Source organism: Scylla paramamosain, chromosome 17, assembly GCF_035594125.1.
Source record: "Scylla paramamosain isolate STU-SP2022 chromosome 17, ASM3559412v1, whole genome shotgun sequence".
NCBI lineage: Eukaryota > Metazoa > Arthropoda > Malacostraca > Decapoda > Portunidae > Scylla > Scylla paramamosain.
Genome location: NC_087167.1, coordinates 16745001 through 16767578, shown reverse-complemented (window position 1 = coordinate 16767578; position 22578 = coordinate 16745001). Strand labels below are relative to the sequence as shown.

The 22578-nt window shown below is 39.7% G+C and overlaps 2 protein-coding genes across 9 annotated transcripts in view; both read right to left on the bottom strand.

Moving 5' to 3' along the window:
* The window catches only part of LOC135108517 (uncharacterized), a 43134-nt gene extending 23908 nt beyond the window's left edge, over window positions 1-19226 (bottom strand). Inside the window, exons 1-2 of one of the 4 annotated variants that reach the window (XM_064019616.1) lie at window positions 9001-9573; window positions 7707-7785 (exon numbers count right to left, since the gene is read on the bottom strand). The gene's annotated coding sequence lies outside the window, so the exon portion shown is untranslated. The other 3 variants (XM_064019617.1, XM_064019614.1, XM_064019615.1) reach the window with 3 other exon arrangements.
* Window positions 19227-20684: 1458 nt separating this feature from the next.
* The window catches only part of LOC135108516 (uncharacterized), a 47412-nt gene continuing 45518 nt past the window's right edge, over window positions 20685-22578 (bottom strand). For all 5 annotated transcript variants that reach the window (XM_064019610.1, XM_064019611.1, XM_064019609.1 and 2 more), the window contains one exon: window positions 20685-21044. In XM_064019610.1, the coding sequence (XP_063875680.1) occupies window positions 20887-21044 (158 nt within the window). In that variant the 3' untranslated portion in view covers window positions 20685-20886. The remainder of the gene's footprint in view (window positions 21045-22578) is intronic.

The following is a 22578-nucleotide window of genomic DNA, read 5'->3' as shown; positions in this document are numbered from 1 at the left end:
TTTTTTTAAGACAGTAACTAATCACAGTAATTTTTGTCTAGGTTTTTAATATATATATATATATATATATATATATATATATATATATATATATATATATATATATATATATATATATATATATATATATATATATATATATATATATATATATATATATATATATATATATATATATATTTAGCAGTAAATACTCCTACATCCTGTTCACACGGTAATTTTTGTCTCAGCTTTATCAACTTCTTTTTTAAGGCTTTTTGTATTCATCTTTATTTTACTTTCGAGTCATTAAATACTCATATCACTTGGTAACAGAATAAATTTCTTCACAGCTTTTAATTTTATTTTCTGTGCTTTTTAAAAATCTATTTGCTATTATTTGTCTTCACTTTTTTAAGGCATACGTTTTTTTTATTCCTTTTTTCAAGGCAGTAACACAGGGATTTTTGTCGCAGGTTTTCAGTGTAATTTTTTTTTCTGTGCTCTACTTTTTTTCAAAAATTTCTAGACACTAAATTCTACAGTTTATGCAGACAGTGTTTTTTGTCTCGGATTCTTCACTTTTTTTTTCTTTTAGATTTTTTTATTTAATGTTTTTGTCTCAGCTACTTTTGTCTTTTTTCTAGCCTTTGGTTATTTTATTTGATTTTTTCCTGGGCAGTAAATACTCCTACGTCTCTTTCATACAATGATTTTTGTCTGCTTTTTCAGCGTTTTTTTTTTTTTTTCATTTTAAACCTTTTATTTATTCATTCTTTTTGTGTCAGTTTTATCACTATATTCGTTTTAATCCATATTTTTTTATTTTCCTTATTTTTCAAGACAGTAACTACTCCTCCGCCTTGTCACAGTGATTTTTGTGTCGTTCTTTAATGTATTTTATTCTATGCTTTATATTTTTATCTATTTTTATTTTTCTAGGCAGAAAATACTCCCATTCCTTATGCACACAGTGATGTTTGTCTGGGCTCCCCCACTTTTTTTTTCACTTTCTGTTTATTATATTTTTGTCTCAGCTATGTCTTATTTTTCATGGCTTTAATTGTTTCTTTATTTTATTATTTATTATGTTTTAGGCAGTAAATAGTCCTACGTCTTGTTCACACAATGATTTTTGTTTCGCTTTCTTCATTTTTTTTTCAGGCTTTTTCAAGACAGTATTTACTCATATGGCTTGTCACACTTATTTTTGTATAAGTTTCATTACTCCTTTACTGTCTTTTTTTTTTTTTTAAGCACTAAATACTCCTATAACTTGATGACACAGTGAATTGTCTCTCAGCTTCTCCAGTGTTTTTATTTTATTTATTTTTTTATTGTTTTTCTTTTTACTTTCAGTGCAGTAAATAGTCATATGACTTGCCCACATTGTGAATTTGTTCTCGGCTTCTTTTTACTTTTCTATGCAGTAAAGACTCTTACGCGTTGTCACAGTGATTTTTGAGCTTCATCACTGTCTTCCACATCCATTGCCAGATCCTTTTTCTTATCCTACGACAGGATCTCCTTGTGCTCGACACCTGAAGGCTCCTTCACCTGCATTTCAATTGGTCCTATAATGCTGTCTCGCGATGTGGCTGCTCCAAGCCTGGTATCATTGCCTCTGCTGGGGCCTCTGCTCATGCCCCTCCCTATGCGCCCCTATTCGTGCCTCTGCCTAGCCCATCGCTGAGACCTGGCCGTGCCTGCCACACGATCCTTCCACCCCTCCATGCTTGCTTCTCTGATTTTGTTTGACGTAAGACCACGCTATGTACCCTTACTGATCTCGATACTGAATGCTCTCTGGCAATGATCCTACTGACCGGGATGGTGACGTGTCTCCTCAGGTTTCTGGTTACACCACTGAGTGTGACAGCATAAGAAGAGACACCTCCTTGGCCAAGGTTTAATTGTTTAAGATAATATCTCACGAACAAAACCACGGGCGTTAGAGTGTTAAACTGCTTTTTGAAGCCTGCTACCAGCACCGCGGCACGCACAGCCGACTTGCCTCTGAGGGACACGTCCACCTCCATTCCGGTTTGCTGATGAAGAAATTTAACTAGAGAGACACTAGCCTTTTGAAGATGTTGAGTGAGGCAGGCAGTGCCACGCCCTGGTGCAGAAGGGCGTCCCTCAGGACCAAAAGCGGTGGCGGTGAGGATGGCCACTATCCCACCAGCGTGAGGTCGACGTCGCTGTCCAGCAAGTACAGGCCGTTAGCCAGGCTACCCGTGACATGATCTTGTGCCACTGGCCATAGCGCTCCAACTGCGTCGGGACTTTGCCTCCGTTCCTCCCGCCTAGCTATGGAAGTGCAGGACTTCTTGGCAAAGATCCTGCAGGGATCAGTTGTAGGAGGGCGGCGGCCGCTGCCATGGTGGAGGCGGGTAGGTCGCAGCAGGCTGTGACTACTACAGTGTGCTGGTGTGGCTGGTGTGTCAGGTGGTGATCTATGAAGGGGACTGGGGACCTGTTCACATCTTCCTTGATTTGTTCTTCCACCTCAGTAATCGCTGCTTTATATTGTTCCTCGGCGGCAGACTCCCTTCGAGAGTTTCGCCAGCAGGGAAACAAGAGTCGCCCCGCTCATTCTTGTTCTTTACTTCTACAGTTTCTTCCTGCAAATTGTGTTGAGCCTTTTCCCGCGTTTGTTCCAGAATTGTACGCACCGCATCAAACACTTCCTCTATCCCCACTTACCCTTCCTCGTCAAGGTCTTGTTTTTCTTCGTTTTTTTTTTTTACCCAACTTCTGTTCATTCTCTATTTCCATGTCCTCCTCTTTTTTCATCATTGTCACTTTCTCTTCTTCGCTACCGTGCTGTTCCTCCTCACCCTTCTGTTCCAGCGTCCTCTCCAGTAGGGTCGTCCTGGCCTCTTCGTCTTTCATTACATTCCTTTCTTCTTCCTCGTCGTTGTGGTCAGCCATCAGAATCGTCTGACTGCCTGCCTACTTTGGCTTTGTCGATAGCACTTCATGCTCTTCCACTGCCTACGCCTCCTCTTCCTATTGTTCCAGAATCAGTTCCGGCACTACTGGCACCGCCTCCTCGTCCTCCACTAACGTCACTCTCTCTTCTCCATTTCTGTGGTGTTCTGCACCCTCTCGTTCCACACCAGTGACTGATCCCTTTCCAATAATAGTAAGCAATCTTACATTGACGATGGTTTGTACCTCTTCAGGGACTGGAGCTCCACATGCCGACTCTTTAATAGTGCAAATATTTTGGTCATTAGAGTGATTAACATTATTTTGAGACTTTTTTCCTTCCTACGGCGGCCTCGAGTTCTTTTTGTTTTCTGAGTTTGTTCTTCGTGTATCGCGGACTTCTCTTCTGTGGACAGCTCCCTTTTCATCTTGCCCGTCTGTTCCTTAATTGAGGGCAGAGCGTCAGACTCTTTCCCATTCTTGACAATGTCATGTTTTTCTTCGTCACTCTCCCAGCGTCTGCTCATTCTCTGTTTCCATGTCTTCTTCCATCATCGTCACTTTCTCTTCCTCGCCACTGTGTTCCTCCTCATGCTCCTGTTCCAGTGTCCGCTCGGGGAGGGTCGTCTTGGCCTCTTCTTCTTGCATCATATTCGTTTCCTTTTCCCTATTATTTTGAGACCTGTTTTTCTTCCTTCGATGGCGCCGAGTTTCTTTTGCCTTCTAAGTTTGTTCCTCGCTTGTTATGGACTTCTCTTTCCTGGAGTGGTTCTTTTGTATATTGCCTGTCTGTTTACCTTCATTCTGAGAGACAGTGATGCATTCTGCTTCCAGTTCATCGTTTAAGTGATTCAGGTTGCTAGTCTTCTGTTTCTCCTTAACAGCCTCATTCCATTAATTGCATTTCGTTTTCATGATGTTATTGAGGGGCTTGTTCTTCAGTTCCTTATTTACAGACTCATTCTGTTTCCCACTACCCGCAAATTTCTTTTTCCACACCACGCCTACGATAATTGGAGAGATGAAGCCAGTGAATGGTGGCGTGGTCATACTTGTGTTTGGATCTTCAACAAGGAACTTAGAAGAATTTAGAAGAGCTTAAAAGACAGAAATATACAATAAGAAAAAATAAACAGACAGAGACTACATGAAGATCGTGACATATGGAGAAGTCTGATAACGAAACCGAAGACTGACATGATCTCATCTGTTTGGCGTCTGATGAGGAAAGGTGGTGAGAAAGATAAGAGAGAAGAGTCTAAAGATTATACAAGATAACACAGACGAGTCATGATTTTTACACAGAGTAATCTTGAAACAACATTTGAGAAGAGAATAAAAAAGAATAAATAAACAGGACTGTGAAGTATAAATCTGAACAAACAAGGAAAACCCTAAGCGGCTTTTTCCTTTTTTCAGTTACACTAGAAAAAAGGAAAACTGTAAGAGATAACATTTGTTTTTTAGATAACGATAATACACTGCTAAGCGACAATCAAGGGACGGCCTTCATTCTTAACTTATCATTCACTTAAGTTTAAAAAAATAATAGTCCCATGGCCCCCCACCAAAGGAAGAAATAAATATAAATAAATAAATAAATAAATAAATAAATAAATAAAATAAAGTAAAATAAAATAAAAATAAATAAAAATAAAATAAATATAAATAAATAAAATAAAAAAATATAAGTAAATAAGAAAACAAATAAAAAGAGAAAAAAAATCAAGGTCCTTAAGAAATGTTCACCATAATCAAAATATAATCAAGTAGAAAAAAATATTTAATATAAAAAAGAACCTTATAAATTTATTGGGCATTTTGATATACCACCGAGTGTGTTGAGAGAACGTTACATTCAATTAGAATATGCTGAGCCTGTCACCGTCCTCGTATTGAACTCCTACGCAGTGTCCAAGTTTGAGATTAGAAGATACAGCAGTTTGAAAATTTTCCCCGTTTTACTTTCGTGAAAGTGAGAGTTATTTTTCTGCTCTGAATGGCCACTTTGACGCAAAATACTACTACTACTAATAATAATGATAATAATAACAATTAATCAAAGAACTGAACAGAATCCAGAACACGAGACGAAATAAAGCTGGATGATTCACTTTCCTGTAATGTTTGCTAATGTTGCGCACGTAGATGCAACATCCAGCTCGGTATGTTTGGACCGCCTCTATACGTACTAATGAATTTGAAATCCTTTGTCAGCTTGAACTCTGGCGGGGCCGGATAGTGACGATGATCAGGGACAAAGTGGTATGGTACCGTAGTGAAAGAGATAAGGGATATTCCGTAGTGGGCTAGATGATGGTGGTGATCATGGAAATGGGTGCTGTGATAATGAACGATATAAAAGATTCACTGAAGCAAACATGGCTAATAAAAATGATCCATTGTTTTTTTTTTTTATTAGTAATAATTAAAGTAGCTGTAACATACATTTGTAGCTACACATCATATTGCAAACTAACACAGAAACATTCTATCAAAATAACGCCGTATGAGTATTTGCTGTTTTTTTTTTTTTTTTTTTTTCAAAACAGCAAATACTCATACAAGTTATTCACACTCTGTCTTATGACTTTTCTTCTCCACTTCTTTTTTTTTATTTATTCTTTTTTTTATGTATTTTATGTATTTTCTTCAAGACAGTGAATACTATCTAATACTCCTATCAAATTCTGCCCGAAACGTAAAAAAATTGCAAAAGAAATGGTTTCACTTGCATGTTATTAAGATACACCTTCCAGTACCAGAAAAAAAAAAATCACACCGAATTATATGATGTGGAAATGCCTAAAAAATGCATTTTTAATTCCGCCATTAAAGGATAACACCTTTATAGCTGTAACTTCCTTATTACCATCAAAATCAGTTCATTCAAGTTCTTAACCCATGTTTTCAAGATCAATGAACATTTTTAGGCCATAAGAGTTGTTTGTAGACCACTCCTTATATGGTAAATATGTAAATTAGGACATGTGATTGTGTTGAAAAGAATTTTCTTCATAGATCTGTATCAATAACTGCATATTACTCATCCAAATCAGTCATCTAAAATTCTAGCCGATGTTTTGAAGGTGAAGAAACAATATATCCCAACAAGATCCATTAAAGAATATTTTGTATATGGGAAATATGCAAATTAGGACAATTGAAATTGTGTTAATTAAGATATTGTTCATAGATTTTAAACAATTATCTTACTTTTAACTTATTCAACTCACTTCATGTAAGTTCCTAATGCTTTTCCTTTTTTTTTCTATTTCTTTTTTTGAGAGATATTTATTCTCTTTATTTATTTATGTTTTTTTCAAGTCAGTAAATACTCATACGGCTTATTTAGAAACTGACTTTTGATTCTGTTTCTCCACTGTCTTTTTTTTTTTTTTTTAATCAAACTGAAATAAAGGAAGGAAAGATGAAGAAGCAAAATTAAAGGCTAGTTCACTAGGTTGGTCAGAGAAGGGAAAGAAAAGCCAAAGCTGGTGATGAAGTCTCCAAGAGTGGAGATCTTTGCAAAAGGGAAGTCAGAATGTACTCCACTTTGGATTTTAAATAGTCAAAAATAATTTTATAGTCTGAGGAGTTAGGTGAGAGGTATACAGCACAGATAAATTTAGTTTGAGAGTGACTCTGTAGTTTAAGCCAGATGTTAGAAAATTCGAGGATTCAATAGCGTAGACACAGGTTAGGTCGCTGCGCACATAGACGCAGCATCCAGCTTTTGAATGAAAATGAGGATAGAAAAAGTAGAAGGGAACAGAGAAGGCGCTACTCTCAGTTGCCTCAGACACCTATGTTTCGGTGAGGAAAAGAAGATGAAGCTTAGTAAAGGAGAGATTGTGTTCCACAGATCGAAATTTAGATCTAAGGCCGCGAATGTTACAAATTTAATGAAGAAAAGTTGAGGGGATGTCAACACAAGTGTCGATACCAGAAGAAGAGCAGTCCGACCTGGGAACACTTGAGGTTCCCTCCCCAGATGGGGACTCCGAGGCCATATTATATTTTGAGTTTTGAGGGAAGGGTGCATCTAGAGTTGTGTGAAGGAAAAAAGTTGTCCTTGGAGGGAAGGCTGTGACTGCCCTCTCCCCTTTGTGTTGTGACACAAAAAGGGAACCATTCAGTAAGGTCACAGCTGGGTCACTGATAAGTCCGCGTCACCCTTTGATTGACACTTCATTGGGAGTAATTACCGTTCCGGCAGGTGTCTACTACCTCCTCCTCTGACCCTAAGGTTGCCTGTTGCCACCTGCCATTCACGTGGCGCAGTTAGCAAACTCTCCACTGTGTGTGTGTGTGTGTGTGTGTGTGTGTGTGTGTGTGTGTGTGTGTGTGTGTAACACACTAAGTATATAGGGCATGAGATAACGAGATGACTGAAAAATGTTCTCCTACTCTCTCCTTCAGTTGATGTATACTTCTCTCTGCTATCACTTGTATACTTTCTCTCTCTCTCTCTCTCTCTCTCTCTCTCTCTCTCTCTCTCTCTCTCTCTCTCTCTCTCTCTCTCTCTCTCTCTCTCTCTCTCTCTCTCTCTCTCTCTCTCTCTCTTTCTCTTTATGTCATTTCCACACAATCCACGCAGCCTTTTATTTCATTTGTCTTTTATTACATCCATATTATCATTGCGTAATGTTTATCGGTAAATCACCTGTCCGTTAATACCACTTGTCTCTTTACGGGATACTGTAATCCCCCAAACCTTGTAGAGATGATCATTGAATAACTCACAATTTCACCATCGGACATTGCAAATCAACACGTTACGCCTTGGTTACCTGGCTGCCTGTTGTCACGCGGCCACACTTGAATTTCGTATCATCGGTCGGTTGTTGTCACTCGTCTCGTCTTGATATACTGTAAAGCTCCAAAACTTGTGGAAATCATGACTGAATTATTCTTAATTTTACAAACGGACATACAGGTCTAAACGTCCTGCCTTGGATAACCGCCTGGCTTGGCCACTGTATCTGTCGCCAGGCCACACTTGAAATGCATACCACGGGCAAAAAGGCCTCAAAATGCACATGAGTATAGAACATTTTCCACTTAGAATAACCTGTACTTTCACCCTCTGGCAATATCCGCACAAACTTGTGTTACACCCTGTAGATATCTTATGTATTACTTATCTAGCTTTAGTTCCAGATCGTACCCTGCGTTTATTAAGAGATTAGGGGATCACTAAATGGTGTAGGGAGAAAAGGAAATGGACCCTTGCCGAAACGGCACGTGTCCATTTCTAAGCGAGGTCATATAAGCACTGGTCTTGGTGAATTCTTTTAACCTGCATCTAATACAGCTGTAACCTTCATGAACATTTCCCTTTGTGTTTCACAACACAAGCTCTTTTCTTTCATACATTACATTATATATAAAACATGTACTACATCTTTCACTCAAAGATGAAAATTGAAATAGCCGACTCCAACACCAGCCTTGGAGTCTGTGTTTGGGAAGAGAGCCAAAAGTGTTCCCAGGATGGACTGCTCTTCTGGTAACGACAAAAAGTGTCTTGACACCCATCTCAAATTTTTCTGTATTAAATTCTGCAACATTCACGACCTTAAGATCTAATTCTTAATCTGTGGAACATCACCTTTCCTCAACTAGATCTCATTTCTTCTTCACCGAAACACATATGAAACACATATGAACCTAGGAACTTAACAGGAAGACTCTTAAACCTCGAATTTCATAATCTTATATGCTGAGCACTAGTATAGGTTCCGCCGGAGACGTTCTACTGGCAATCTTCTGATCTTCCTTATTGAGTATTAGTTAATCTGTTATCCCCTTTTACTGGTAAAGTCTGGAACTTCCTTCCTACTTCAGTATTTTATCCTACCAAATGACTTGAATTCTTTCAAGAGAGACATTTCAAGACACTTTCATAATTTTGGATATTCGAGTTACGACTACAGTGGCTGAATATCTTCCTAAGTTATTCCTGCAGTGTCTGAATATTTTCCCAGGTTACTTTTGCAGTATCTGAATATCTTCCTAAGTTACTTTTGCAGTGTCTGAGTATATTCGCAAAGTACCACCGTAGTGCCTGCGTCCTGCACTTACTTATTCGTATTTTTCAGAAGCGACGACGTGGCGACCACACAGCACCGGTATAGGCAGCTGGATGACTTATGGCCAGAGGAGGATACAGTCGTGGTCTTTATGGGGGCAAGTGGTGAGGAGACCGGTGGGTGGGCGGGATAAGGAGATCACTTAGTGCTGCATCACGAGCCACCAGTGCACTTCTGCCAGTTCTCCTTCACTATTTTCCTGTGACTTTTACATGATTTATATCTTCATCGTCATCGTTGCCATCATCGTCATCATTACCATTCTCGTCACTTGTATTTCATCGCCATCGGTATGATCATAAAGGCGGGATCACACTTGGCAATTCGCTGCTGAGTTGCCAGCCGCCGCAAGCTGCGTTGCTCCGCCTGCTGGACTTTTGTGCCTGGCGGCTGGAATTGCCAGCCCAGCCAACAAGACCGACAGGTTGGTCTTGTCCAGCCGCGCGCTGCTTTGTTTACATTGTGTCGTAGAGGAGAGTTGTGGAAGATGTGTCCGGAGGCAGAAAAATTAATGCTGAAGCTGTTGAGGGACCAACGTCATTTCTAGGAACCGAGGCACAATATATATATATATATATATATATATATATATATATATATATATATATATATATATATATATATATATATATATATATATATATATATATATATACAATTGAGTAGTTATCGCTGCAGATGGAGCCAAGTTCTTAGTAATTACCGATCCCTCTTCCTTACCTGTTGCTAGATAACTTAACATACGTGTCAGACGTTCACTAGGTGTCACTGCTTCCCTCATGTGGGTATCTTCATACTTGATAAGGGGAGTCACAAACTGCAGGAGACCATGGTACTGGTCTCTGTTGATGCGTATCCACTGTCCCATGATGGTGCTTGGGTCCTCTACACTCAGCTCAAGCAAAAGAGTGTGGTTGACACTCCTTCCTTCTCTTTTATTCAGCCAGGGACGTGTCTATAAGCGTTTTCCTTTAAGTTTTAGCTTCCGGTAAGCCAAAAGAAATGCAACTATCACTTCGTCATTGTCGTTGGAGGAAGACATCTTGCTGAGTTGCTCTTTATGTTCATTTCCCGCCAACCAGCCGCCCCTTCATTGTAGTCTGTGTGAACGTACATCCAACTGGAAGGATGTATTGCCAAATATTGCCAGCTTGTGGCAGGTAGCAATTCAGCAGCGAGTTGCCAAGTGTGAACCCGCCTTAACTCATACCGACTACATTGCCATCACTGACACTTTGATTTTTGTCAGCTTTTTTTTTTTCTTTCGACTGAGCACACACACACACACACACACACACACACACACACACACACACACACACACACAAACACACACACACGTACAAACGTACGCACACACATTGCCGGAGCTGGCTGGAGTGGCGGTTGGTGCTTTGTAAAGTGCTGACAGCAGAAATATTGGCAGGTTGGCCGCACTCACAATGCATAAATATATTCATGATTATAGCTCTTTGATTACATGAATAAACCGAGGAAAAAGCTACTTATAACTAAGAATAATATACGTCAAAATACATTAAAAAGAGATTGATTATGAAGAATACTTAGATACTATTATGTAGATGTTACTGATTATTTATCGATGGCAATAAGTGGACTGTGGAAAGTTCGTCGGTGTGTAGCGTGAACATGTCAGCCCCACCTTTGTTCGCGCCGATTACCCACACACATACATACATGTATACATATACGTATGTTGCTGACGCGGAAAATAATTATAATCACAATGTATATTGTTATGTGACACCGTTACATAATGAATAAAAAAATAATAATAATATCTAAATAAAGAGCAGGTAGTCTTGGAAGTCGAAGATATAGCGTCAGTTTCCAATTAAACGCTAATCATATAATGTCCACACCAATATTCAATTATTCAATGTAAGGGTGAGTTGTTAGGAAGATAAATTGCTTCCTAACAATAGGGACTGAAGGCGCCCCAATAATGGCTTCATAGCTACTATTACTATCCTATCTCCCCTCATTCGGATAAAACATATTTATAAAATATATACATGTTGTGGATAAAGCACAAGAATAGACTACAACACACACACACACACACACACACACACACACACATTTACAATTTGAGATGGTTGGAGGGTAGTAATTTACAGAAGAGGTGGTGATGGGTCAAGGAGGGATAAATGGGGAGGGAAGGCAGGCGAAGTTATCAGAAAAGAGATTAGTGGGCAGCTGTGTGTTTATGACTTGAGTGAGTCCCAAGGAATGAACCAGGGAGGAGGGGGGGAACTGTACACCTCCGCACTGTCTCCCCTTCCTGGGTACAGAGAGAGAGAGAGAGAGAGAGAGAGAGAGAGAGAGAGAGAGAGAGAGAGAGAGAGAGAGAGTAGGGAGGAGGGAGGGAGAAGAGAGTAAGAGGGCAAGGAATGAACAAGGAAAGGGGAGAACTGTACCCTCCAGTCTCTCCTCCCTGGTGGAAAGGGGTATAGGATGAAGAGAAGGATAGGGGGATATGGAAGATAAGGGAAGGACCATAGGGGGGAAACTATGATGTATGGCTCTGCCAATGAGACTTCCTCATTCTGTATAGAGGGTTGGGCATGGAGTAGCTCATTTATATGACTGGTGGGAACAGGGAAGGTGGGAGGAGCAACAGAACCTGAAGGACATAATGAGGAGACTGTCAAGACACGTCAAGGCAGGATATGGGATCGCTCAACAACAACTAAAATAGAATCCAACCATGACGCTTACATAGGCGTCATCGTATATGCCACTGGAGCTTCATGACGCCAATGTAGGCGTCATCGTATTGGAGGGGTAAACTATGATGTTATATTTTTATTCTTTAGTTGCGACTTGTTTCCATACCACCATCAAGGTAAAAGTCAAGGCACGTTGGTGGCTTTCGCTGGTCGGGCGACAGCTATTGAAAAGTCAAGTAATGATCCCTGTTAGCTTTTTTCTTCCCAAAAATATTTATTTGCTGAGTAAATAAGCTCTTTTTCTCGGATGTGGAGGTAAGGAGAGCTAGCGGAAGAGGTAGCTTCCATCCTCGGCTGGCAGCATGAGAGGAAGTGACCATGGATTAACACGGTCACTCTGACCGTGTGACCTCACTCAGTCACCCATGGAGAGGAGCCAACGCTTGGAGGAAACATTGTCAAGTATTGTGGTGTTTGCAAAAAAAAAAAAAAAAAAAAAACAGGAAAACTTCCTCTTCCTTACAGAAAAGCTCTTCGGTGAGAGCACTTACCTTAACAAAGGTATTGACAACGTTTATAAAGTATCCAAGACAAAAAAATAATAAAATTTACACTCAACAGCTCTACTGCAGCCAAGAAAGCTTCAGAAGTTAGGCTACTAGCCTTCAACATGAGTATCCCACAGTACAATATCAAAATTGAAGAATTCGTCCCAATAATTACATGCATGAAATGTTATTCAGTAGAAAAGCACCCAACTAATTCTTCTTTTGATGTCCAATGGACCATACTCGATAAGGGACGAATTCATTTGTAAACACTAAATATGGCGAAAGCATAAACACTTAACAGGCCAATTTGTCCCTTGTCGATTGGGGTCCATTGGAAACGAAAAGAAGACTTTACTGAGGGAACGAAGATCACATAAAATGTAACAACATGAGCATTAGGCACGAAAATCTGAAAATTCAAACTGTCCCTAGGAACCATGGGCCGAATATACCATCTACCGAATTCACCCTCAGAGCAGCGAGATGTTCACTCCATGAAGGCAGGGCGCAAATGAGGCATCGAACCGTACATCTGGCATATGTTAACGCATGCACTGATCCCAAGTCCTGGATACACCTTGAGTGAACCTACACCGGGGCGGGCCGGGCCGCTCAAAATAAAACTCCAACCTCTATAATAAATTCCGCTTCGCTCATAATCATCTTGACGTGATCCCAGCAGGTGAATCAGGAGAACAGTATCACCTGACACTAAGCGTTTTTCGTTCAGATTCTTCGGTAATGACTTGACAAGAAGTAATGGTTATTATATGAACTGAAGAGAGAGAGAGAGAGAGAGAGAGAGAGAGAGAGAGAGAGAGAGAGAGAGAGAGAGAGAGAGAGAGAGAGAGAGAGAGAGAGAAAATCTTTACCTCTCCAGGTTGTATTAAGGAAAATAGTTATTTTGGACTCTTACCCCGTAAATGGGAGAGTCCTTAGCGCCTCTCAAAGAGCGCCTCTCCACGAAAACATTTTCGATTTCCCCGTAGAATGCGATTGTAGCGTTGCCGGACATTTGCTGGATGTTGCCGAGGATAAAACTCGCAATCTCACTCTACGTTAGTGTGGGTGTCTCACGGTGAAACGGAGCAAGGGGGTCGGGGGTGTTGTTGAGTCAGGGGGTACTGAAAATCTAATTTATCTGAAAAAAAAAAAAAAAAAAAAAAAATATATATATATATATATATATATATATATATATATATATATATATATATATATATATATATATATATATATATATATATATATATATATATATATATATATATATATATTGCCAGCCGTGCGGCTACATCATCAGTGAAACAGCAAACCATCGAAACTTGTGAGTGGAGCGAAGGAAGAAATAGAGGCCATGCACAATTGCGTAGTTGACAGGCAATAGATAGGGAAATGAAGAGATAAGTGCAAGAGGCTAAAGTTGGGAAAAATGAATGAACGTATTAGGTAGAAAGGTGGCAGGCTGACCGCCTTGCTGTTATAGTGGTTTGTTTTTTTGTTCTTAAATAGTTATGGAAAGCTTTCTAACATTTTTTTTTTTTTTTTTGACGTCAGTATTGCTACTGACGTGAAAGCGTATATGTGATGTCCAGGCCTAAATAAGGCATAAATATAATGAACTGATAAGGCGACTGGAAATAAAACCAAATGCCAGGAGTGAAGGCAGAAGAAATTTTTCTGTCAAGCATTAATAAAAACGCTCAGCCATGTAGTAAGAAACGTAAAGGAGAAAATTAGGATATGGAGATCACTGTAAAGTACTGCGAAAGGTCACTGAGTCAGGTAACACTGTTGGAACAGTGCTAGGTCATGCAACTAAAGGATTGTTGGCTAGATCCTGACTCAGGGACTCTCTCAGTGACGAAATGTGAGTCTGATGAGGAGATAGTTCAAGTTACCACTACAGCTTCTACTTGTGTTATAAATCAATTACAAAACTGTAGATAAATTGAGTAAAAAAGGAAAAAAATAGAGATATGGTAAAAACAAAATGAGTATGGGAAGGTAAATAGATGTTAATTATATGAAATGATGACTATATTTACAAAAAAGCAGTAAACAACAAGTTGACTGTATTGAAAGACGGTAACATGCTGATCTTTCTGGCAAAGTGGAATGACGTGTGCTTAAAAAAAGAAAAAAATGATACCGCGAGGGCAGTGAGCTTTCAAAATAATCAACAGATAAGGTTGAAGACGGCTTAAAAACAACGTAAGCGCGAGTTCGCACTGTGAAAATCAGATGGCAATAAATAGCAAGAATTGTCTATGTTTAGAGTAGTTAAGAATGGGGCAGTGGAACAACTTTTCCACCCAGTGTAGCTCCCACTCCAAATGAGTACACAGTAAATTAAGTGATGATGAACTGAGGGGGATTATGAATGATAGGGCATCTTGATGAGTGAAGACATTGGTCAGTCGTTGATAATGTAGTATTATAATGATGAGCTACAGAGTTCTTGCCGTTTGATAAATTGAAATCACGAGTGTTTTACATACTGCAAGTGCATAATGGTGAAGCAGACTAACGCACCATTGAGGAAGATCTCTCTTTCTTTGCTATAGACAACAATTTCAGTAAATTGAATGCTGTGTCGGTAACAAGTTGTTTTCACGACAATGGAGATTCCTGTAGTGGTTACTGTCTATATTTAGATGCAAAATGTAGTATATCAAATGACAGTGATTGCTGAAGCTGACATCAAGGTCATATATATATATATATATATATATATATATATATATATATATATATATATATATATATATATATATATATATATATATATATATATATATATATATATATATATATATATATATATATATATATATATATATATATATATATATATATATATATATATATATATATATATATATATATATATATATATATATATATATATATATATATATATATATATATATATATATATATATATATATATATATATATATATATATATATATATATATATATATATATATATATATATATATATATATATATGTGTGTGTGTGTGTGAAAAATAAAAATACTGATTATTGATGTGAATACGAAATGTAAAACTTTGAGTTGTATGGGGGTAAAGTGTTAAATAAGTCAAAATGTAATGATTATTTAATTAAGGAATGCAGATGTATAAGAGATGTACCAGAGTAAGGAGGTCGCAAATAAGAGGTTACACAGGAAGGTGAAAATGTTAGAATACTCGTACATTAGTTTAGTTGCGTGTCGTCAAGGAAGTTAAGATATTGAGTTACAGTTGCTAGCTCAAGGGAGAACTGGGATTTTGCAGATAAACGCAATACACGAATACAGACTATATTATATTATGTTATATTATATATTATATACACTGTATATTATTTATAATATACACTGTATTGCGTATAAAGTGGTAGAAGTATAATGGTTCATGTGGAAAAAAATATCTAAGTGTATCCTCGACAGTTCTTTATTATATTGCATGAGAAAAAGAAATTTAATATAATGATTCCAACAAGAGATGACAACAAAACTAGTACAAAAGTCTATGATAGATGTTATATTGCTTAGTAGCTCGGATGAGCAGATAATGATCATAGTGTGTGTAATTGTGAAGATAAAGTATTTTAGCACAAGGGGTATGAAACGCTGCTTATAGGTAAAATATAGAAATCTAGGGAATTAACACCACTCCACATGGAAGTGAGAGATACATAAGAGCTTTAATGTGAAACGAGTGAAATTAGATTGCCGAAAAAAAAAAAAAACATTACAGATAGCGATGGAGATCATAATAACGATGAGTCAGATGACAAAATGAATATATTTCAAAGCGCTTTATTCACCTAGTTTGGTGCAAAGTGAGATAATTAATCATGAGGAAGACTTTGTGTAAACGAAAATACGTAGCTCATTGTGTTCCTGTATCAGATTATTAGCTTTGCCTTAGTGTCGTTACTTCCCTGATATACAGTGACTGAGCCTGACACCTGAATCCAAGATGATAATAAATGGAAAATTTTAATGTCTTTTATATGAAGACGCTATGAACCCATGATAAAAACCTAGATATGTCATGGTACATATAATATTGGTCAAGTATAGACCAATTTCATGTGAAATAGAGTGTAATTACCTTGTATCAAAGACCTGACAACCATACTGTAACATAATGGCCCTTGAAATATTTACTATGATTTAAATTATCCGCTATAGAAAAGATAAAGGTAGAAAAGAAAGAAAGAAAAGAAAAAAAAAACATTGCACGCAACGCAGACTCGGATCAATTCATGCCTAATTGCCTTAGTGTTGTATTTTCATAAAGCGAGGGAGGAAAAAGTTAATGCTAAAATTGCAATTAGTAAGTGCTATACTTAAAATATTGACTATTGTCAATATTCATTTTGTACTAAAAAGTCAAATCTTGCTACTTAATGTGATTGAGAGAATATATATGAGATGAAGATATTTGTGTCTATGAATAATGGGAAGTCATTCCTTATGTGGGAGTCTCTGATGTTGTCAAATTGGCTATTAGATCCATTGCAGCGGTCCATATTGATCTGAGAATGTGATTAAAAACCATGATGAAAGTATAGGTTTTGATATACTTATTATTGTTCCCTCTACACCTTATTTGAGCTCAGAATGAAATGTTTATTCATCCAGGATAGTAAAGATAGGTGAGTTTACCCAAAGCTGATATGAGTGACTGCATTACAAACTTGGGCTGCTACTTACAACTTTTCGAGGAATTCCCACCGAAACCTGATGCCCACAGGATGGCCTCTCTTGCTTTTTTTTTTCTTTATTATTATAAGTGTTATGTGACTGCATCAAACTTCTTGCAACATTGAGAGTACTCGAGGCCAGAACTGGTTTTCTAGGCCTATGATATAAATATGGAAAATATAATTGATTGTTGATCTTTCCTCTTACTGATCAAGATATTGAATGTTATATTTTGTTTTCTCCACAAAGGCTCTATTTCTAAACTCTGAACTTATGATTTCTGCTAATATATGCCTTCCCAGCAGTTATGAATGGGTACCTTTGTCGCTACACAATGTAAAGATAACCTGCAGTTCCTGATAAAAGAATCAACCTCCCGGGACCAGAACTGGTACAACTGGCGGTAGACAGTGCTGCCTGTTGGTGTCAGCCCGATGTTCGTGGCCGTGGGACCCATTTTATGGTTTCCTTGGTTCTGGCAGCATGGAGCGGGCCTTCCAAACCCACACCCTTCACCACATCCATGGATGAGGGAACGAACACCCAACTAAGTAACTAGTAGCGCGAGGACCCGCGGTCATAAGGAGAGGGGCATGTTGTAACCCAAGAATCAAGAAGAAATAAAACACGTAAGAAGAAGGAAGAATGAAACAAGAATGAAGAAATGAAGAAGAAAGTAAGAACGCAGAAAAAAAAAATAATTGAGGGAAGATGATAACCACGAAAGCAGGTACCAAGATTACAGGAAGCTATCAGCACCCTGATAGATGAGACGTGACCACCGAGGAGAGCAGCAAGATGGGATGAGTCATCACAAGACTTACAGAGCCGGAGGATAGCAGCAAATTATAAGAAGAGATACCTAGGTCTCTATCACAAAATTAGTACACAAAGGAAGCAGAGGTCACTGGCAACAAATGACGTGGATAAGACGGACCACCGGCACACCATAGGAAGCGCAGCCTCTTTGTTTCTGTTTAGAGGAAGATGGAAGATACGATAACCGAAGTTACTCGAGAATGAACCTTATTGAAAGTTAATGGAAAATAAACTATATGATCAAAGTATGGGAAGATAAATATAGTTACTTAAAAATGGCCTTAATGAAAGTATAGGAAAGTGAACCGTATGATCGAAGTATGGGAAATTAGATGAAGTTACTCGAAAGTTAACCTTATTCAAAAGTTACGGGAAAATAAACTGTATGATCGAAATTTTGGGAAATAATCTTATAACAAAGAAAACTCTGTTGGGACAAGAGGTTGCTGTAACATCACGTGTATATTATGAAGTGTACGAGGCAGGAATATACAGAAGGAAACAGAAACAAACGAGAGTCATGCCACATCATATCTCATGTACTGTTAGGAATTGGAACGAAAGAAAAAAAATGGAAAAAAGAGTATAACATTAATCATCTCTCCCTTAAATTTTTCCACTTTTTTGGTATGCATTGTATTCATCATGCATCACTTCATTAAGTGAAACCTTCTCTCTCTCTCTCTCTCTCTCTCTGGTTTAAAGAACTTGTATGAAACTCCCAGTTATAAGAATTGTTAGGTGAGATTTGATTATTTCCAAAACATCCTCGACTGTTTGGTGATTATGAGCTTATAGGATCTAGGCAGTTATGGTGTTCCGAGTGGCAGTTACAGAAAATTACGTAATTGAGTTCTAGTCAAGCACCACCATGGGCTGTCCCTTGCCGCCAATACTATTGTTTCCTTAAAACTAAACGTGATTTTCACCGAGAAATGGTTATCATATGGCTTCAAAAAACGTCGAATTTTATTTTATTTTATTTTATTATATTGAAAGAATGCAGTTTCTTGAAAACTTGCCTAAAAATTAACATTATGCGTTTGTATATTTGTAAAATGTATGCAAATGATTTCTTTCGGGCGGGAATTGACTCAAAATTTGTCTGTGTGTGTGTGTGTGTGTGTGTGTGTGTGTGTGTGTGTGTGTGTGTGTTGGAAGGTAGCCAGATAGTGGGTAAATAATACACACACACACACACACACACACACACACACACACACACACACAGACATAGGCACACACACACACACACACACACACACACACACACACACACACACACACACACACCTGGAAGCCCTTCACTTTGATGATGTCCTTGATCCTGTCGGTAATGAAAAGAAAACCTTCATGATCACAGTGGCCGAGGTCTCCCGTGGGCAGCCATCCCCCTTCCTTCAGTGCCGGTGGGGAGGCGGCTCCTCCGGGGACGTTGGCGTACCCCAGCATTATCGCTGGGCTCCTCACCCACACCTCCCCCTCCTCCTCTGGCGGGAGTCCTTTACTACTCTCTGGAGCCACGATCTGTGCCAAGGAGAAGACAGCGATACTTCGTTGATGGTGGAGAAACACGAAGTAATGTGTGTGTGTGTGTGTGTGTGTGTGTGTGTGTGTGTGTGTGTGTGTGTGTGTGTCTCTGTCTGTCTGTCTGTCTGTCTGTCTGTCTGTCTGTCTGTCTGTCTGTCTGTGTCTTGTTACGTAGAGCAGTCTATTTGGAAGAACACAGAGAAAGAAGAAATAAAGAATTAAGAATAGAAGCAGAGCGGGGGGCAGACGAGTCATAACGGGCTAACTTACAGTAACTTTTGTGTATCCTACAAGAGTTGTTGCTTTATTTTACTACCCCCCCTCCCGGTGTCCTAGTAAATTGAAACTCATATCCCTATAGAGAGTAAAAGGCATAAATTGGGGTGATCAAATGAAATTACATCCAACCCCTTCTGTAACCATGCCACAAATTATTAAAAACAAAGTATTTACAGTGGAACCTCGGTTACCGAACGCCTCCATTTTCGAACAAAATTTTGACCTCATTACTGCTTCGATTGTGGTACCATAATTCGGTTCTAGAGCAAAGTTCTTTGATTTTAAATATTGAGGGACATAGCAAAGTTGTCGTTTATTACTAATTTATAATTTCTATAAATGTTTACATAGTTTTTATATATTTGGAGGAGAGTCACCGTGTAAGACAATAATTCAATCTTTGAAATAAGGTAAATGTGATCCCGTTGTAAAGCTTCCATGTAAAGAAATAGTTTTCGACGTTCAAGAGTTATGGCTCTCTTGATGGCGTCTAACACCATCACTACTGAACAGCTGCATTTTTTCAGTAACTTTTGTTCTTTGTTCTTTGATTTCAGATATTAAAAGACATATAATATAATAACCGAAAAATACATAATGGATTACGCCTTAACAAGGATTCAGAATAACAGAGACGCAAATGCAATACATGTATAATAATTTTCAGTGTATTTTGATATGTAGCAGTTACTTAGCTAATTAACCACAATGCAACACTTACGACTATGAGGGTCGGCGGTTGAGGGTCTAGGGTTTATGGAGAAAACAGACCGAGTCGCAATACCTCTCTCTCTCTCTGAAGACTGGGCACAATCTGCCCCCTTCTGAGGCCGCTGGACCAGGTATGCGACCCCGGATGACCCATTCCTCTGCAGAGTCAGCAGAATCCCTGTGTCTTATTTACCTTATGCGCCATGTCATCAACTTCACCACGTAAACACAATCCTCACTACCTCTCTACAGATAAGCTCTCCGTAGCTAGTTCCTCTCACAACCTCACTACTGCAGTTATCTACTACAGTGAGTTAGGTTAGTCAAAAGTTAGTTACGTTGGGAGCCGGGGGAAATTCACACTCGCCTTATATCCACGGTATGTGTACTTCCAAAAATTATGTACAAAGGGAGATGACACACAGCGAAATCGTCCGGCCGTATTGAAAGGTCACTCTCAACTTCTGGGAAAAGGGCAGGTTGAAGTCTGGTGACCTGAACGGGTTATTCCTCGGGAGAAAAAGTGCTACCAGTACACACTTCAAGCTCCACCTCCACCAGAGTGAGGCGTCACAGTTTGGAGGGCGGACCAGCAGTCTTCTTGGGCGCCTCAGCCCTGAGGTACTCGTCGCGAAGGCGCCTCTTGAGTACCTTGCCAATGGAGTTCTTGGGGATGGCGTCCACCACCTGCACGCCGCCAGCTAGGTGCTTGTGTGGCGGCAGGCGCGCTGCCGGGGATGAAGGAGAGTGAGGTGTGTGAGTGTGTGTTCTTCATGTTTCATTGTCGTAAAAAACACACACACACACACACACACACACACACACACACACACACCTTGTAACCTTGTAACCTCACACCTTCCTGCTACTCTTGCGGCTCAGGAGATGAACGATCACTTTGCTGCTATCTGTCAAACCTTTCCTCTCCTCCACACCACTCTGCTTCCTGCCTATCTTCCGGCCCCCTCTCATCCCCCCAGTGTCCAGGCGGTGGATGTTTTTAAGAGAATACTCAAATTCAAACCAAGATCCACCACACCCACTGACCTTCCTATAAAAATTTACAAGGAATTTGCTGTAGAGCTAGCAACACCGCTATGCTCAATAATAAACGCTTCACTCTCCCAACACTCTTGCCCCGAAGACTGGAAGACATCTTACGTCAGCCCCATCCCCAAAACCTCCAGTCCACAGTCACTCAATGACCTCAGACCAGTCTCTATCACCCCCATCCCTAGCCTTATTTGTGAAGATTTTGTATATGACTGGGCCTACACCAAAATTTGTAATACCGTGGATATCAGACAGTTTGGAAATATTAAAGCCACCTCCACCTCCCATTACCTGACCAGCTTCCTTGAATTCATCCACAGCCACCTGGACAAGCGAAACACCTCTCTAGCTGTTGCTTTTGTGGACTTCAAAAAGGCTTTTGATCTTGTTGATCACACTGTTGTCATCAGCAAAGCAGTGAGTCTGGGTCTCCCTCCTAACCTGATAGCGTGGCTAGCCGACTTCCTCACAGGGAGGCGTCAGGCCGTTCGCTATCAGGGCTCTGTCTCTACTTTCCAACAGCTGACTTGTGGGGTCCCCCAGGGGACCAAGATGGGTACTCTATGCTTCCTCCTCCTCATTAACGACGCCCTCACTGACACCCCCCATCGCTGGAAGTATGTGGACGACTGCACCGTGGGCGTCCCAGTTTCCACCAACAACCCGGACTACTCGCCACTGCAAGCGATCCTGGAGCGACTGCAGACGTGGACGGAGGAGAGCAAGATGACCATCAACCACAACAAAACTGTGGTGATGCATTTTTGTACCTCCTCTGTACCAGTGCCCCCTCCCCAGCTCTCAGTGGGCCCTCACCCCCTCCAGGTAGTCCGATGTGCCAAGCTCCTCGGAGTCACGGTGGACGACCAGCTGACCTGGAAGCAGCATGTCGCCAGCACCATAAGATCAGCTACCTACAGGCTGTACATGCTGCGCAGACTCATGTCGCTGGGGACGCCGACAGATGAGTTAAGGGGGGTGTATCTTACTTTCATCCTCCCCAAACTCATGTACGCCTCCCCAGCGTGGTCCTCCTCCCTCACACAAACTCAACAGCTACAGTTGGAGAGTGTGCAGAAAAGGGCGTGCAGGGTCATCCTTGGCCCTGCATACACCACCTATGAAGAAGCCCTGAACACCCTGAAGCTGTCCAGACTATCCACCAGGTACAGTGAGGCTCTAGAGAAGTTTGGAAGGGGACTTCTGAAT